At 42.4% G+C, this 19,503-nt stretch overlaps 1 protein-coding gene across 2 annotated transcripts in view; it reads right to left on the reverse strand.

The window, feature by feature from the left end:
* Positions 1 to 11,065: 11,065 nt before the first annotated feature.
* The window catches only part of SHPK (sedoheptulokinase), a 51,367-nt gene continuing 42,929 nt past the window's right edge, over positions 11,066 to 19,503 (reverse strand). For both annotated transcript variants that reach the window (XM_040423344.1, XM_040423342.1), the window contains one exon: positions 11,066 to 11,688. In XM_040423344.1, the coding sequence (XP_040279278.1) occupies positions 11,303 to 11,688 (386 nt within the window). In that variant the 3' untranslated portion in view covers positions 11,066 to 11,302. The remainder of the gene's footprint in view (positions 11,689 to 19,503) is intronic.

The following is a 19,503-nucleotide window of genomic DNA, read 5'->3' on the forward strand; positions in this document are numbered from 1 at the left end:
GGACGGCTTGTTCTTATTCAAGTGTATACACAGATAAACAAACAAAGGAAGGCAACGTTCACACAGAGTGAACCCTTCCCTTCAACCAGCTAATCGGCAGGGTGCCGGAGTGTCAGACCCCCGCCGATCTGATATTGATGACCTATCCCGACGATAGGTCATCAATATTAAAATCCCGGAAAACCTCTTTAAAGTAAACCCTTGCTCCTGCAGTAAGGCGAGCCCTATTCTGTATGTGTAAACCCACAAATATAGAATTAAAATGGCAACCAAAATGTGGCTCAAAAATGTCACAAACACCACAAAAAAACTTGTGCAATACTGTATAAAGTCATAGTCACATACATAATGTAAAGGCAGCCAGGTAAACCAAACTAAACCTCAAAAATGTGGCCACAAATGTGCTTGGCAATTAGGCATATTCCGCTGTTTGTGGTTGCAGATGTGAAAGAAGCCATCCTGAATCTACAGAACATCTGACCTCACTATAAAGGAAAATATTAATTTATATCCAGTTACTACAGTCAACAGCAAGTTGTGTCTTGAGAAAAACATGTCTAAGGAAGTTACAGAATGTGTTGTCCATATAGTCAAGGGAAAATGGCTGTAATATTTACTACCCAATCATGTGACCACCGACAGTAATTGTGGTTAAGCTAAGTGCCTTTTAAGGTCTTGCAATCAATCCGAGGGAGATGATGCGGAAATGTTTTTTTGCTTCGGTCAAATCACAATAATATTAGTGGTTGAAGCATGAGCGGACATGCGGACATGGGAGCTGGATAATTGCAAGTGACTGTTGTAGGAATCAGCAGATTCCGTAAATGTGCATGTGATGGACGGCTGTGATCACTTTAAAAGGAAGATTTTAAAGGGAGCGATCTCCCTATCCAGCAGTTTGCATAGATGCATAGCTATAGTTCACCTGATTAAAGGGCTGTTTATTAGTGTTGATCGAGCACCCCAGTTCGGAAGAGAAGAGGATGTCTGGTTCACAAAAAAAAGGTTAGAAATTGATGGAAAACCCATCAAAATGGTTTGGAAACAGCTTCAAGAGGATGGCTGGATGCGTCTCGGACTCCTATTATCTATGACATACAATAGACAACCACACAAAGGCTATATGCCAAAAGCCAGGTATGTGGAAACCAACAATCTATCCATGAGACAGATAACAGTCAGCATACCTTACAATAGCAGCCTTTTGTACTATGAGGCATTCCAAACCAGCTCTCATCTGACTGAGCGCCAGTAAACTTCAAAGTTGCTTCACATCTGTTGGATGGCTTGGGTGGACCTGCGCACCTAGATCAATATCATTAGGGTGACAAAAAGTTTTCGGATTGTCCTAACATAATATTCAATAACTTTTATATACAGTTTTGTCATGTAAAAACTCATTTGCATAAACATGGGCATATGGGAAAGACAGGCAAATGAGCAGAATCTGCCTTTTTTTTCAGCTGAATAACCATTTGCATGGAAAATTTGCGATTTACACTACTCATGAACAGCGCCATCTATTGGTTTCATAGTCTTATGACAAGATTATTAGTCTTGTCATAAGACTATGAAACCAATAGATGGCGCTGTTCATCTTGTTGGGGTGCTAGTAAGTGGGGCACCCTGCTCAACAGAGTCCACACACCGTGGAGCACTCAGCCTATAATAGCCTGCGCTAACACTGAGGTGTATATCGGATTGCTGCTATCATTCAAACATCTTCTAGCACTTTATCTGCGATAATATAAGCTTGCTAGGGTGCATCTGAGGACTATTGCCCTGCTTGTAATGAATCATTAACAGCGCCATCTATTGGTTTTATAATCTTGTGACAAGACTAATAGTCTTCAAGAGAATTTAGACTAGAACCTTCAGAATCACAGGTGCATATCCATTAAGCAAACATAATTATAAAAAACTAAATGGCTGCACACCATTATACATACAAACAATAGAGCTAAGAAATGGGGGTCATTCTAAATAAAAGTGGTACAATACTGACTATAAATGAGTTAATGGAAGCTCTTAGCGCACATATTTGCTCAAACATGTGTCAGGTCCATCTTCCAGGCGTCAAGGTGGCTTCCGCAGATGGGTCCCTAACACTAAATATACTGCCTCTCTTTGGACTTATTTAAGCCTACAATATTCAGGGCAGTGTAGAGACCAGCTACATACGTACTCTGCTCAGAAGTCCCAGGTAGATGGGTGTGTTCAGTCAAAAAGAGGAGCTACCCTCAATATATACCACAAGAGAATTTAGACTAGAACCTTCAGAATCACAGGACCATATCCATGAAGCAAACATAATTATAAAAAACAAAATGGCTGCACACCATTATAGCCACCTTGACGCCTGGTAGATGGGCCCAAAACATGTTTGAGCAAATATGTGCGCTAAGAGCTAATAAGTATCTACCTGGGACTTCTGAGCAGAGTACGTATGTAGCTGGTCTCTACACTGCCCTGAATATTGTAGGCTTAAATAAGTCCAAAGAGAGGCAGTATATTTAGTGTTAGGGACTCATCTGCGGAAGCCACCTTGACGCCTGGTAGATCAAAAGTTTAAGACCACTTTAAAAATAGCAAAAAATCATATTTTACATTGTTGGATCTTAACAAGGTTCCAAGTAGAGCTTCAACATGCAACAAGAAGAAATGAGAGTGAGACAAAACATTTTTTGAGCATTCAATTAATTGAAAATAACAATTAAACTGAAACAGGCTGTTTTTCAGCTGATCAAAATTTTAGGACCACATGCCTTTAAAAGGCCAAATCTGTGCAAAGATGTGGATTCATTGTCATTTTCTGTCAGGTAGTCACACGTTGTGATGGCAAAGGCAAAAAAAACTCTCCCTTTTTAAATGTGGTCGGGTTGTTGAACTGCATAACCAGGGTCTCTCACAGCGCGCCATCGCTTCTGAGGTGGGACACAGTAAGACAGTCATTTGGAATTTCTCAAATGATCCTGAGGGTTATGGAACAAAAAAGTCAAGTGGAAGACCCAAAAAAATTTCATCAGCACTGAGCCGGAGGATCCAATTGGCTGTCCGTCAAGACACTGGACGATCCTCGACCCAAATTAAGGCCCTTACTGGTGCTGACTGTGGCCCCATAACTATCAGACGGCATCTGAGACTGAAGGGCTTCAAAAACAAAAAAACTTCTTCAAAGACCTTGTCTCCTTGAACGCCACAGAACTGCTCGTTTGGACTTTGCAAGAGAGCACCAAACATGGGACATTCAAAAGGTGGAAGAAAGTTTTATTCTCTGAATATAACCTTGATGGTCCTGATGGTTTCCAACGTTACTGGCATGACAAGCAGATCCCACCTGAGATGTTTTCTACGCGCCACAGTGGAGGGGGCGCCATAATGCTCTGGGGTGCTTTTTCCTTCAGTGGAAAAATGAAGCTTCAGGAAGTGCAGGGGCGTCAAACGGCCGCTGGCTATGTCCAGATGTTGCAGAGAGCATTCCTCATGACTGAGGGCCCTCGTCTGTGCGGTAACGACTGGGTTTTTCAACAGGACAACGCTACAGCACACAATGCCCGCAAGACAAGGGACTTCTTCCAGGAGAATAACATCACTCTTTTGGCCCATCCTGCGTGTTCCCCTGATCTAAATCCAATTAAGAACCTTTGGGGATAGATGGCAAGGGAAATTTACAAAAATGGACAACAGTTCCAGAAAGTAGATGGCCTTCGTGCGGCAGTCTTCACCACTTGGAGAAATGTTCCCACTCACCTCATGGAAACGCTTGCATCAAGCATGCTGAAACTAATTTTTGAAGTGATAAACAATAACGCGGAGCTACTCATTACTGAGTTCATGTTTGGAAGTTGGATTTCTGTTTTGGGGGGGGGTTTAGTTTTTTTTTGGAGGTGTGGTCCTAAACTTTTGATCAGCTGAAAAACAGCCTGTTTCAGTTTATTCGTTGTTTTCATTAAATTGAATGCTCAAAAAATGTTTTGTCTCACTCCCATTTCTTCTTGTTGCATGTTGAAGCTCTACTTGGAACCTTGTTAAGATCCAGCCATGCTAAATATGATTTTTTGCCATTTTTCAAGTGGTCTTAAACTTTTGAGCAGGACTGTATAATGGTGTGCAGCTATTTTGTTTTTTATAAGACTAATAGTCTTGTCATAAGACTCAGTTTAATAGTCTTGTCATAAGACTATGAAACCAATAGATGGCTCTGTTCATGACTCATGAACAGCACCATCTATTGGTTTCATAGTCTTATGACAAGACTATGAATCCAATAGATGGCGCTGTTCATGAGTAGTGTAGATCGCGAATATTCCATGCAAATGGTTTTTCAGCTGCAAAACAAGGCAGATTCTGCTCATTTGCATGTCTTTCCCATATGCCCATGTTTATGCAAATTAGTTTTTACATGACAAAACTGTATAGAAAGGTTATTGAATATTGTGTTAGGACAATCAGAAAACTTTTTGTCATCCTAATGATATTGATCTAGGTGCGCAGGTCCACCCAAGCCATCCAACAGATGTGAAGCAACTTTGAGGCTTACTGGCTCTCAGTCAGATGAGAGCTGGTTTGGAATGTCTCATAGTGCACAAGGCTGCCATTGTAAGGTATGATGACTGTTATCTGTCTCATGGATAGATTGTTGGCTTCCACATACCTGGCTTTTGGCATATAGCCTTTGTGTGGTTGTCTATTGTATGTCATAGATAATAGGAGTCCGAGACGCATCCAGCCATCCTCTAAATGCTGTTTCCAAACCATTTTGATGGGGTTTCCATCAATTTCTAACCTTTTTTTGTGAATCAGACACCCTCTCTTCTTCAGAGCAGGGGGTGCCAGGTTTGATGCTTGGGTCTCCCATTGACTTTCATTGTATTAAATTGTACTCGAGCACCCGCAGTATTCGGCTGAGCACTGCAATGTGCCGAGCACAGCGATGCTCGAGCCGAACAGCAGTTCACCCAAGCATGCTCGCTCAACACTACTGTTTATCTTTTGTTAATCTGAGGCTCCGTTCCAGAGTATTTTTTTTTAATATGCAACTTAGGCATTTGGTGCTACGAGGGCTGCACCAAAGTTCCACTCCTTTCTATGGCCAGACCCTCCCTGGCTGCTTTGACCGACAGGGTTAGGCAGTGACCATATGTCTTTTTCAACCCTACTAAGGCTAAGTTCACATCTGTGCTATAATTTCCATTCTTCTGCTCCGTTATAGGAACAGAAATAACAGAAGATAACTGACATGAAAGGAAACTAACAGATCCCATTGACTATAATTATTATTTTATAATTATTTTACAGGAGAAAAAAGTCCAGCATGCAGGACTTTTCTCTCTGCTATTTTTGACGAACTCTGGGAGGACGATTCCTAACGGAGCCTCCAATGCAGATGTGAACATTGCCTTACTATGCACCCTCATTGACAAAAAAAATAATGCACCCAGATAAAAAAGTCAGATTGCTGCAAAACTCGGCAAGCAGTTATGTCTCAGGCAGATACAGTATGTAAAAGTTCTTCCTCTGCTGCCCTATAAAAAGGCTCTCAGAGACTACTTTTGGGCAGTGGACCTCTTGGTGAAAGACCTGCTAGACATGCCTCTATGACGCACTCAAAGACATTTTGCCCAGTTGACAGACTTTGAAAGGGGGCATTTCATTGGACTGAGAGAAGCAAGATAGTCAGTTTGGGATCCAACAACAGTCGGGTTCGAGTATGGAGGCCTCATGGTGAGCGTTTCAATCCTGCTGTGATGATCTGAGAAGCCATCGCACATGACAGTAGAGATACGAGGAACACTAACAGCTCCTGGCATATCGAACCATGACAAGATGTGGGCAGTAGTGGTGAAAGAAGCAGCATTAGAGTGATGGAAGTGAGTAATCTTTCTGTTCTATTTTCTATTTCATTTAGATCTGTTTTATTTTTAATTATTTTTAATTTGCTCACTGGAAACCCCCTTTAAAGGGGATCTCCGACATTATCAAAAATTGGGGAACAGGCCGGGTGTAATAAATGAAAAACAGTAGATAGATGATGGTAGATAACAGAATAGCGTCTCGCTCACACATAAGGCTGGGGCTGCACAGCAACATTTATCGAGCCACATCACATCTAATAGTTGTCAATTATGTCACAATAAGACATGCTGCAATGCAACAATTGTAGAAATTCAGACCTGATGGATTTTTCACTGTACAGAGTTGAGATACTCTATTAGCAGGCACTGTGTCCTATCAGGGAACTCAACTGGTGGTTCATGTGAAGCTTATTTCTGAGATCTTCTGAGAGTTCCTAAGCACTTATTACAGCTTAATTCTTTGGCCACTTTCACATGGGCAAGAATTCCACGTGGGTGCAATGCGTGAGGTGAATGCATTGCACCCGCACTGAATCCGGACCCATTCACTTCAATGGGGCTGTTCAGATGAGCGGTGATTTTCACGCATCAGTTGTGCGTTGCATGAAAATCGCAGCATGTTCTGTGTTCTGCATTTTTCAACAACGCAGGCCCCATAGAAATGAATGGGTCTGTGTGAAAATCGCAAGCAAGTGCGGATGCGGTGCGATTTTCACGCATGGTTGATAGGAGATGATAGGGATGAGCAACCCCATTAAAGTGTAATCACTGTATTATTTTCCCTGGTTATAAAGGGAAAATAATAGCATTCTTAATACAGAATGCTTACTAAAATATGGCTTGAGGGGTTAAAAAAAATATATATATTAACTCACCTCATCCTCTTGTTCGTGCAGCCAGCATGTCTTTTTTCTTCTTCTTTTAGGACCTGTAAAAGGACCTTTGATGACGTAATTGCACTCACCACGTGGTGAGCGCGGTGACGTCAGCGCAGGTCCTGCTGAATGAAGATAGTAGGATCTTCTAGAAGAAGAAAGAAGACGATGCTGGCTGCGCGAACAAGAGGATGAGGTGAGTTCATTTATTTTTTAACCCCTCAAGGCACATTTTAGTAAGCATTCTGTATTAAGAATGCTATTATTTTCCTTTATAACCATGTTATAAGGGGAAAAAAAAAAAAAATGAATAGAACACCTAACCCAAACCCGAACTTCAGTGAAGAAGTCTGGGTTCGGGTCGGTACCATATTCAATTTTTTGTCACGCGTGTGCAAAAATGTATTGCACTCGCGCGGAAAAAACTGACTGCAATTGCATGCCTACTCGCGCGGTTTTCCCACAATGCACACGTGACGCATCCAGAGCAAATCCGGGACGCCCCCGTGTAAAAGAGGCCTTATCTAAAGTGCCCTTTACACAGGCTGAGAATCCCAAAGATAAATGCACCGCCGATTACCCAATGAACGAGTGAAGCACTCGTTGATTGGGTAATTCAATAGTTTGTGCGCACACAAAAATGATCATTTAACAGCACCAGATGGTACTGTGTAAACACGATCTGCTGCTGGCAAACAACGAGTCAGTATGTGGAAGAGTGGTGACTGAGGAGGAGATCGCTGCATGTAAATACAGCGCTCTCCTCCACTAGCGAGTAGGCGGTTGCCGGGGAGGAACGCTTCCTTCTTGACAATCGCCTGCTTTCTTGTTCCGTGTAAAGGGACATTTTCTTATAAGAATGTGGCTTAAATAAGCGATTATGAGCTGTTAGTAATTTAGAGATCGGGGTTATCAGATTATGGCACAAAGTGTAAGTAAAAGTAAGATGCCTACAGCTAGGATAAAGCATAACCCTTTAAGACAAAAATTGCTGACATTTTTTAATAAAGTCCAATTGAAAAAATGATTTTTTTTAGCCCAAAATGAGTGAAATGCAATCACAAAAAAAATTGCCTCCAAAGGTGTTAATAGCCATTAATATAAGTTGTGCAATTCACCTATGATTTTTCTGCGAGTCGCGTGAAACAAGCTAAACATTGAATACTATTGAACTATACCAGTTGTGAAAAGATCTGTGTGGGACTGGGGACAGTTCTGAGGTACACAAGGTTTCATGTAATTTCTTAAGCTTCTGCACAATGTATGTTCCTTTAGGGCTCATGCACACAAACGTATTTTCTTTCTGTGTCCATTCCATTTTTGTTTGCGGACCATTCATTTCAATGGTTCAGCAAAAAAACAAACAAAAAAAAACACGGAAGTTACTCTATGTGCATTGCGTTTTCGTATGTCCGTATTTCTGTTCTGCAAAAAAATAGGACATGTCCTACTATTGTCCGCATTACAGACAAGGATAGTACTGTTCTATTAGGGGCCCGCTGTTCCCTTCCTGCAAAATACGGAATGCACACGGACGTCATCCGTATTGTTTGCGGACTGCAAAATACATACGGTCATGTGCATTAGCCCCGACTCTCAGTGATGTAAAAGATAGTCAGGTCCATAAATATTGGGACATAGACACAATTCTAACATTTTTTAATTTGAGGGTATTTACATGCAAATCAGGTGAACCGTGTAGGAATTACAACAGTTTGCATATGTGCCTCCCACTTGTTAAGAAACCAAAAGTAATGGGACAATTGGCTTCTCAGCTGTTCCATGGTCAGGTGAGTGTTATTCTCTCATTATCCCAATTACAATGAGCAGATAAAAGCTCCAGAGTTCATTTCAAGTGTGCTATTTGCATTTGGAATCTGTTGCTGTCAACTCTCAAGATGAGATCCAAGGAACTGTCACTATCAGTGAAGCAAGCCATCATTAGGCTGAAAAAACAAGACAAACCAATCAGTGAGATAGCAAAAACATTAGGCGTGGCCAAAACAACAGTTTGGAACATTCTTGAAAAGAAGGAGCGCACCGGTGAGCTCAGCAACACAAAAAGACGCGGAAGACCACGGAAAGCAACTATGATGGCTGATCGAAGAATTATTTCCCTGGTGTAGAAAACACCCTTCACAACAGTTGGCCAGATCAAGAACACTCTCCAGGAGGTTGGTGTATGTCTCAAAGTCAAACAAGAGAAGACTTCCCCAGAGTGAATACAGAGGGTTCACCACAAGATGTAAACCATTGGTGAGCCTCAAAAACAGGAAGGCCAGATTAGAGTTTGCCAAACGACATCTAAAAAAAGCCTTCACAGTTCTGGAACAACATCCTATGGACAGATGAGACCAAGATCAACTTGTACCAGAGTGATGGGAAGAGAAGAGTATGGAGAAGGAAAGGAACTGCTCATGATCCTAAGCATACCGCCTCATCAGTGAAGCATGGTGGTGGTAGTGTCATGGCGTGGGCATGTATGGCTGCCAATTGAACTGGTTCTCTTGTATTTATTGATGATGTGACTGCTGACAAAAGTGTTTCGGGCAATATTATCTGCTCATATTCAGCCAAATCCTTCAGAACTCATTGGACGGCGCTTCACAGTGCAGATGGACAATGACCCAAAGCATACTGCAAAAGCAACCAAAGAGTTTTTTTAAGGGAAAGAAGTGGAATGTTATGCAATGGCCAAGTCAATCACCTGACCTGAATCCGATTGAGCATGCATTTCACTTGCTGAAGACAAAACTGAAGGGAAAATGCCCCAAGAACAAGCAGGAACTGAAGACAGTCGCAGTAGAGACCTGGCAGAGCATCATCAGGGATGAAACCCAGCATCTGATGAGGTCTATGCGTTCCAGACTTCAGGCTGTAATTGACTGCAAAGGATTTGGACCAAAGTATTAAAAAGTGAAAGTTTGATTTATGATTATTATTCTGTCCCATTACTTTTGGTCTCTTAAAAAGTGGGAGGCACATATGCAAACTGTTGTAATTTCTACACCGTTAACCTGATTTGGATGTAAATGCCTCCAAATTAAAGCTGACAGTCTGCAGTTAAAGCACATCTTGTTCGTATCATTTAAAATCCATTGTGGTGGTGTATAGAGCCAACATTTTTAGAATTGTGTCGATGTCCCAATATTAATGGACCTGACTGTATATACGGTAAGCCAAATTTCAAGAAGATTGGATAATATTTGGAGGTTGCACACTTTGATCCGTTTTGTATGGGAAAACTAGAAATCACAAACTTAAAATAATAATAAAACTAGACACTAAAATTAATAGGTAGTATGATAGGCAAAACATGTGTTATATTAATCAACTTTGAACGATGCAATCCCTTCTTTTGTTAGCTTGGTGACGACTTTTCTGTGAGGCTCGACTACCCTCAACAAGAATTGTTTTTGTTGTTCGTTCCTGACCGATTCGTTAAACTTTATCAGAGCAATTCCTCTTTCAGCAGTATCATTGACCACCTTAAGAGCGTTCACATGGCTTCTTAGAGAATCACTGCAGTATTCTGTCACGTTGTGGAACCCAAACAATTCAAAGAACGTCTTTGTTTTATTAGTAACTAAATGGCTCAAGTCTTTACCTTCAAAAACTAGGTTTTTACCCTCTAATCGTTTCATTTCCTTTTTCTTTGCAGGTTTGGTTTCAAAATTTTTTGTCATATTTTTCTTAACAGCCTGAGTAATACCTTCGTCCAAAAAAGCCAATCCTACGTTTGCTTCCGATACCAAAGGTGTCTCTTAGCAACTGTGAGAGAACTTTTTTTGACGTCTGCATCTGGGTAAGTGCTCAGAAGCTGTAGCATATCCAAATCATTCTTTGGAGCCCATCGACTTACGATTGCCTCGTGCAAAAAGCAAACATATGAGGCTGACAAAATGTGCAACCTGTTACATTCCTTTCAAATCTCGTTGAGGAATATTTAACTGTTTAGTGAAGAGGACAATCTTAAGTGCATATATTGGCTTTGCCATCCACCTTGCTTGATGCAGAGCCCCTGGGATCCAGAAAGTGAAGTCGTTTTTAGGAGTGAGAGTAGCAATGAAAAGTGATCAATGTGTGCAACCCCTAAATATTATCCAATTGTCTTGAAATTTGGCATATATATCTTTTACATCACTGAGACTTGGGGTGTAAGCAAAGTCATATGAAAATCACATCTTTGGAAAAATGAAACACCCTAGTGTGCATGAGCCCTTATACTGTATGCTTTTTGACACCGTACAGGCATGGCTTGTGTCTGTCATCCATGGACCTTTATAATTACATGAATATGTAATAAATATCAAAAGCTATTAAAACATACAAACAGAAAATATTTCAACTTTAATTATCATTTAAATTTAACTACGGTATTCTACAAAATGCATGATAATATACAATACAAAGCACAGCAGACAGCCAGAAATAGGATGTTATAAAGGCAAATATTGCACATTTCCTTTGACAATTATTAACAGGCTCCTGCAAGCAATCAGTGTCAATGCGGCTCTGCTTGATTTGCTGAATATGATCACAGATTTGCACTATGTTTACGGATATCTACTGCTAAATCATCACCATAGCTGCCCCTACAGCAGAATCAACATCCTTTCCATAGACTACAGGGAAAGGGAAGACTCTCTCCACCTCCTGCTTTAAGATAGCATTCCTTGCCAGCGCGCCTCCACTCCCAACGATTTGCTGAATCCCAGACTCTTTCAGACGATGTGACGGCAGCATGGAATAAATGTTCTCAATAATGCCGCGACACAGTGCTCTGGTCACATGACCCAGTGACAGATTAGCTGGAGTCAGGCTTGAAACTGAAGCGCGGCTGTCCGGAGCATGCCTCTCCCCAAATAGTGTAGGACTAATGGTAAGATGGGTGTCATGTACAGACAAAGCAGCATTAATCGCCCTCGAGTAGATATCGGAATCAGAAATTTCAAGACCTGTAAAAGAAAAAGCATGTTCATCATGGACTCTGTGCGCTAGGGTGCGGATTCTCAAGAGAGAAAAAAAGACCATACAACAGCACCCTGCAAATCAGATAAAGTACAATAATGCCATAGTCACAAAAAAATATTATAGTGCTAATGCTACGCTTAGTTATAAAGTGAGATGCTTGGCCAATGCATTTTGTACAAAACCATCTGAGCCCGTCTGCCGTACGTCAAGGCGATCTCTGTAAGACGGGTCCTAACACTAAATACTACCTGTTATGCGCAAATATGGCTGCCATAAAGTTCAGGAAGTGTTAGATCCACAAGAATGCTGGGTCCACTCTGCCTTTTACCATTTTTGGTGCTATAATGGCCTCCATTACTTACAAGGGATGCAGGTACCAACATGCATGCCGAGCCCACTCCATACCTTTCCTTGTGCCAGACGGCTTCCAATGAATGTAGTCAGAGCAGGCTACAGCTTTATACTGAAACTAATTAAAATCAGCCTATGGGCAGACAGGCTAATCAGGAGTGCACGACTCGCTGGATGGGGTGCGGATTCTCAAGAGTCATTTTAAAGGGAACCTGCCACCTGGATAGAGGCAACTATATCACCAGCGTGCCATTATGCAGCTGGGGTTTAGGGTCCTAAACCTGCCCACAGCAAACCCTTCCATCCCCGTACCGGGAGAAGAAAGCGGGACTGTTCTCCGGTGGCATCAGACGCATGTGCTGATGAAGCCAACAATCATTCTTCACTTTCCAGTACATATTTTATAAAGGGAGATGTACCATCCTGAGCTGTATTGGCATAATATGCATGTGCCTGATGCCGTTGGAGAAGAGTCCTGGACTCTACTCTGCAAGTTTGATTTTTTTCATGTATTATTTGCTGGGAGATATGGGTTTTGCTATGGACAGATTTGGGATCATAATCCCCAGCTACAAAATAGCATGCTGTGGTTTACATGCCCCAAACCAGGTGACAGGTTCCCTTTAAAGGGGTTATCCAACAGCTATAATGCCCCCCAAAATGCCCGGGCACCTCATACAGGTTATACTTACCCCACTCCCCGGCACCCATGTGAGGGAAAGCATAAAGGCGTCCATTTTGTATACATATTCATCTATGTCTAACCTGTGCTTACACAAGAGGGGGATTTAGCCTTTAAAGCAAGAGTACAAATTCCACAATGGGCCCCTACTCCCCCTATGCTGATCATTCTTTTTCTTATCTGAAACCAAACATAGAAACTCAAAACTGGTGTACAAGAGGACAGTTTATATTGTGTCGGTCTGTGTATAAATAAGTGCACTGCTCATTACAATAAAGAGGACATTATGAGAAAAACAGGTTGCTGTGACTTTATATTTTGACCTCGAGCCGGCTCACTCAATTTCAGACAAATTAGGACACTGCATCACATCAGAAAGGTCGGTTTGCGACCACAGAAAATGGTGCCCTATAACAGGGACAGGACAACGAGGAAGGCCATTTGGATCAACAACGGCATGTGCTCCACCGGGATGGACAAACCATAAAGCAGCTGCATGGTAAGAACTTTTATCCTTACAAAATTACCCTCTGTCCCTCCCTGGGTTGACTGCTAAGATCTGGGTGAGTGTTATGGTTATAATTGTTCAGTCCAAAAGAACTGTGATATTGATGTGATGTTGGTTTAATGTTATGCTGTCAATGTGGAGTTGAGACAGTCTCCACAGACCAGGGTTTGCCACGGTCAACTGGTATGGTGTCTCAAGACTGTTTTGATAAGAGGCTCTGGGCGTTCCCAGATTGCAGCGAGCATCGTAGCCACATAACAGAATTAAAGGGAACCTGTCACCGGGATTTGATGTATAGAGCTGAGGACATGGGTTGCTAGATGGCCGCTAGCACATCCGCAATACCCAGTCCCCATAGCTCTGTGTGCTTTTATTGTGGGAAAAAAAAACGATTTGTTCCTTCCCTGTGCTGGCATCAGCCTCAGGGAAGGAACAGCGCATTTGCTAGCTCGCGCATCGCGAGATTATGGCGCTCTGGCTGTCTGACGTTGTGGAGCAAGGAGGAGATTCAGAGGATGTGGGGCGGTGCTGCGCTCCTTCACGCTGGACTCATCTCACATACAGGACACATCTCAGGGTAATTTGCATATGGATCAAATCGGTTTTTTTCCACAATAAAAGCACACAGAGCTATGGGGACTGGGTATTGCGGATGTGCTAGCGACCATCTAGCAACCCATGTCCTCAGCTCTATACATCCAATCCCGGTGACAGGTTCCCTTTAACCATCCACCTGTATGCATTGCATATTACTGTCAGTTTTGTAAGACATCTGTTAGGGCTATACATCGTAATGTCAGTAGTGGTAAAGAAATATATAAGGTCAGGTAATCTCCATTTGAAAAGATATAGACTGCATGTTGTTTTATGAGAATCCCTGAATGAGAAGGTGTAAGAGTGTGAATGATCTATGAGGGGCAAAAGAATATGTCCCTGATTGATGAGGGATTCCAGTAGGTGTGACGTCTTGTATGTGACAAGACGAGTCCTTCTCCCTTAAGGAGACAGAAGGAGAGGGATGTGTGTGTGAGAAAAATAAACTGTAGGAAATAGGGTGTCAAAGAGACTTTATCCTTAACACAGACTCATCACGTGGCGAATGAGTGAATGAAATCAGGGGATCCAGCGTAGCAGTCAGGGACAACCCCAAAGAATAGGAGCGAAAGTTGTACGGCCTGAGAGTCTGTTTGGTAAAAAGAAGGATTCCCAAATCAGAGAGTAAAACTGTAAGACCTTATTCTGCAGATTGTAAAACATCTCCAGGAAGATATAGAAAAGATCTAGGTAAGATAGAAGTCTAAATAGTAATAGAGGAATTAGAGATAGTTGCTATAGTATTGTATGTACTGATAATTTGTCTGGCTGAAAAAAATTAAAGGGACACCCCGTATTGAAGTTAATAGACCTGGTGGGTCCCCAAAGTGGTATGTGCGCAAGTCCTGACTAGGTGTACCAGAAGGACTGTGAGGGAGGAGGACCTAGAGTACATTTTGACTAGGTGTACCAGAAGGATTATAATCCGAGGGAGGAGGACCTAGGGGGAGCCTAGCCGGCAAACTATGTAATTTAGGATTTGGGGTGTTAAAGTGTCTTGTGAGCCAGACCCAAATCCTGGGATTGGACAGAGATAGACCATGGGGACCACAGGAAGTAAGTCCGGGGAGAAACACTGCCAGACAAATAGTGAAAGAGAGTAGGAAAGGATGCTTTCAAAGGATGTGATAAAATGTTAATAAAAGCTGATATATGTAAGAATGCATGTCTAGATCTTGAACGGTGGAAAATTTTTAGGAAAGAATGTAGGGGATGGCTAATAAATGAAGGCTTAGCGCACACTGCAGAAAAATGGGAAAAGGTTGCTGAGGAAATATGTAGAGAAGGATATAAGGAATATGCAACCTCTTCAGGCCAGGTGACCTATGAATGTTTTACCCTGAAGAGTCCGATGGTTTCTCACACTGAGAAGTCACAGCCTCCACCGTATAAAGAATCTGGAGGGTGGATATGCCACGCTTGTGGCAATCAGAACCCAGGCTGGGGGGACCTTTGTGCGGTATGCTGTGCCCCTAAGCCCAAGGTAGGACTGTACCCAGTCTTAACTAGATCCCATGTGGTAGGTAGGAAGTCCTGCAACCTCGAGTGCCCCACAATTAAGCCCAATAGGCACCTATGATGCAATCTGACCCTGTGTTACCCACCCCATACATGCAGGCTGAACGGTGGGAAGGGAGTCAGGGTAGTTTTGAGAGTGGTATAACAAGACATCAGTATCAAAATACACCAAGTGCCACTCCTGCGGTTCCTGAGACTAGACAAATATTGCCTGCTATGCCCCAACTGATACCCCAGATGGGCCAAATTTCAGAGTATAGATCCTGGAGTCCAGGTGACCGATTAGCCATGATTGTGGAACACCTAAAGGGTTAACAAAGTTTGTAAAATAAGTTTCGAGTAACTTGAGGGGTGTAGTTTCTACAATGGGGTCATTTATGGGGGGGTTTCCACTATGTAAGCCCCACAAAGTGACTTCAGACCTGAACTGGTCCTTAAAAAGTGAGTTTTGGAAAGTTTCTAAAAAAAATTTAAGAGTTGCTTCTAAAATTCTAAGCCTTGTAACGTCCTAAAAAAATAAAATGACATTTACAAATTGATGACAACATAAAGTAGACATATGGGGAATGTTAAGTAATAAATATTTTAGGAGGTATCACTTTCTGTTTTAACTCATTAAGGACATATTTCACCTTAAGGACTTGGCCATTTTTTGCAAATCTGACCAGTGTCACTTTAAGTGGTGATAACTTTAAAACGCTTTGACTTATCCAGGCCATTCTGAGATAGTTTTTTCGTCACATATTGTACTTCACAACACTGGTAAAATGGAGTAAAAAAAAATCATTTTTATTTATAAAAAACAAATTTACCAAAATTTGGGAAAAAATTGCAAATTTCCAAGTTTCAATTTCTCTACCTCTATAATACATACTAATACCTCCAAAAATAGTTATTACTTTACATTCCCCATATGTCTACTTCATGTTTGGATCATTTTGGGAATGACATTTTAGTTTTTGGGAACGTTACAAGGCTTAGAAGTTTAGAAGCAAATCTTGAACTTTTTCAGAAATTTTCAAAAACCCACTTTTTAAAGGACCAGTTCAGGTCTGAAGTCACTTTGTGAGGGTTACATAAGAGAAACCACCCAAAAAATGACCCCATTCTAGAAACTAGACCCCTCAAGGTATTCAAAACTGATTTTACAAACGTCGCTAACCCTTTAGGTGTTCCACAAGAGTTCATGGAAAATGGAGATACAATTTCAGAATTTCACTTTTTTGGCAAATTTTCCATTTAAATCAATTTTTTCCAGTAACAAAGCAAGGGTTAACAGCTAAACAAAATGCTATATTTATTGCCCCGATTCTTTAGTTTGCAGAAACACCCCACATGTGGTCGTAAACTACTGTACGGGCACACGGTTGGCGTAGAGGGAAAGGAATGCCGTATGGTTTTTGGAAGGCAGATTTTTCTGGACTGGTTTATTTACATCATGTCCCATTTGAAGCCCCCCTGATGCAGCCCTAGAGTAGAAACTCCATAAAAGTGACCCCATCTAAGAAACTACACCGCTCATTCAAAACGGATTTTACTAACTTTGTTAACCCTTTAGGTGTTGCACAAGAGTTATTGGCAAATGGAGATGGAAAATTTGCCCAAAAATTTTAATTCTCAAATTTCATTTTAATCAATTTTTTCCAGTAAGAAATCAAGGGTTAACAGCCAAACAAAATGCTATATTTATTTCCCTGATTCTGTAGTTTGCAGAAACACCCCATATGTGGCTGTAAACTACTGTATGGCCACACAGTAGGGCGTAGAGGGAAAGGAATGCCGTATGGTTTTTGGAAGGCAGATTTTGCTGGACTGGTTTATTTACACCATGTCCCGTTTGAAGCCCCCGGATGCACCCCTAGAGTAGCAACTCCATAAAAGTGACCCCATTTTGGAAACTATGGGATAAGGTGGCAGTTTTGTTGGGACTATTTTTAGGGTACATGTGATTTTTGGTTTATCTATATAACATTTTTGTGAGGCAAGGTTACCAGAAATAGAAATTCTGAAATTTCATCTCCATTTGCCAATAACTCTTGTGGAACACCTAAAGGGTTAACGACGTTTGTAAAATCAGTTTTGAATACCTTGAGGGGTGTAGTTTCTTAGATGGGGTCGCTTTTAAGGAGTTTTTACTCTAGGGGTGCATCATGGGGGGGCTTCAAATGAGACATGGTGCCCAAAAAAAAAAGGCCATCAAAATCTGCCTTCCAGAAACCATACGGCGTTCCTTTCCTTCTGCGCCCTGCCATTTGGTCATACAGCAATTTACGACCACATATGGGGTGTTTCTGTAAACTGCAATATGCGGGTAATAAATATTACGTTTTGTTTGGCTGTTAACCCTTGCTTTGTTACTGGAAAAAAACGGATTAAAATGGAAAATTTGGCAAAAATTGCTTTTTTGGCACAGTTTTTATTTTATTTTTTTGACCGTGTTCATCTGAGGGGTAGGGGTATTTTTATAGAGCAGATTCTTACGGACGTGGCGATACCTAATAGGTCTACTTTTTTTTATTTATTTTAGTTTTACTAAATATTATTTTTTTATTTATTATTTTTTATTTAGTGTCTCAAGTCTGAGAACCAGTTTTTTATCCGATTGTCAGTGGCTAAATTGGAATATAAATTTAGTACTCCATGAAAGTGTGGTTCTCCCAGAAGCAACCAAAAATGCAGAGGCCCGGATGGTCGGGGCACGTGTCTGTAACGGTCACGTCCACACACACACAGGGGAAAGGATAGTGACCACTGCGCTCCACCCTCACCCCTGGCCCTGCCTACTTGCCTCACGAGTCCTGATGACAGGGGACAACTGGACGACAGTCCCTAACTTAGGATACGTGCAGGGAAGACAGACAAGACAAAATACGGAACATGAACGGACCGGGTCAGAACCAAGAGAGCTACGCAGTACAAAGGGTTAAGCAAATAATGGTCAGGAGAAGGTGGGGTCAAATACCAGGAGGAGAGTATAGAAGTACAAGAGGAGTCCTAAGAGAGTAGTCAGGTGGGAGCCGAGGTCACAATACCAGGACGAATGCGCAGTACAGGAGGAGCAGGCAAAGGATCGTCAGGGAACGGAATCAGGTGAGTATTCAGTAGTCCAACAAATAGCCAGGAACCTAGAAATTAACAGGCAACCTGTGGCTAGCAGGCTGCCTGTATTTATAGTGGAGAGTGAGGGTCATGTGACGTGGCCAGCGTCACATGACCGACAGACCAACCAGTTGAGCACCGAGTGATCAGCTCGGCGCTCAAGGCAGACTTAGGAGCAGGGAGCCACCCAGCAGTAAAGCCGCCCTGGGAATGAGGTCAAACACAGATCCTCATTCCCAAAGCTAAGCAACAGGTCTGCGGGTAATGGGGGACCGAGTGCACCTTCGGAACCCTGTTACAGTGTCACACTGAATAGTGGTGTCCTTCCGTATCCCCCTCCTGTGACACACACTGCACCTTTTTTGGGTCCGTCCCTTCTTTCCAGTATGGGGGACCACACCTGGAAAGTGTTGGCCAGGGACGATCCAGGCGCCTCCAGTTCCCGAGGTACTCCGGCCTGCTCTTTCCCGGTCAGAAAAGATTAGGTCCTTGAGGACTGCCTCATAGAACTGAAGGAATGTCCCTGTGTTGCCAGCGCTCTGGGACAGCACAAAAGAGTTGTACAAGGCAACCTGCACCAAGTAGACCGCAACTTTTTTGTACCATGCCCGGGTTTAGCGCATGGCGTTATATGGCTTGAGGACTAGATCAGATAGATCAACTCCTCCCATATACCGATTGTAGTCGACGATACAATCGGGCTTGAGGACCGTTGCCGCGGTACCTCGCACAGGGACAGGGGTGATGCTGTTACCATGAATTGTGGACAGTACAAGGACATCCCTCTTATCCTTATATCTGACCAGCAACAGGTTTCCACTGGCAAGGGCACGGGTCTCACCCCTGGGGATAGGTACCTGGAGGGGGTGGGTAGGGAGGCCGCGTTGATTTTTCCGCATGGTCCCACAAGCGGACGTGGATCTGGCGGCGAGGGACTGGAACAAGGGGATACTAGTATAAAAGTTATCCACGTACAGGTGGTAACCCTTATCTAGCAGTGGGTGCATAAGGTCCCACACAAGTTTCACGCTAACACCCAGAGTGGGG

This window comes from Bufo bufo, chromosome 3 (genome assembly GCF_905171765.1).
Source record: "Bufo bufo chromosome 3, aBufBuf1.1, whole genome shotgun sequence".
Taxonomy (NCBI): domain Eukaryota; kingdom Metazoa; phylum Chordata; class Amphibia; order Anura; family Bufonidae; genus Bufo; species Bufo bufo.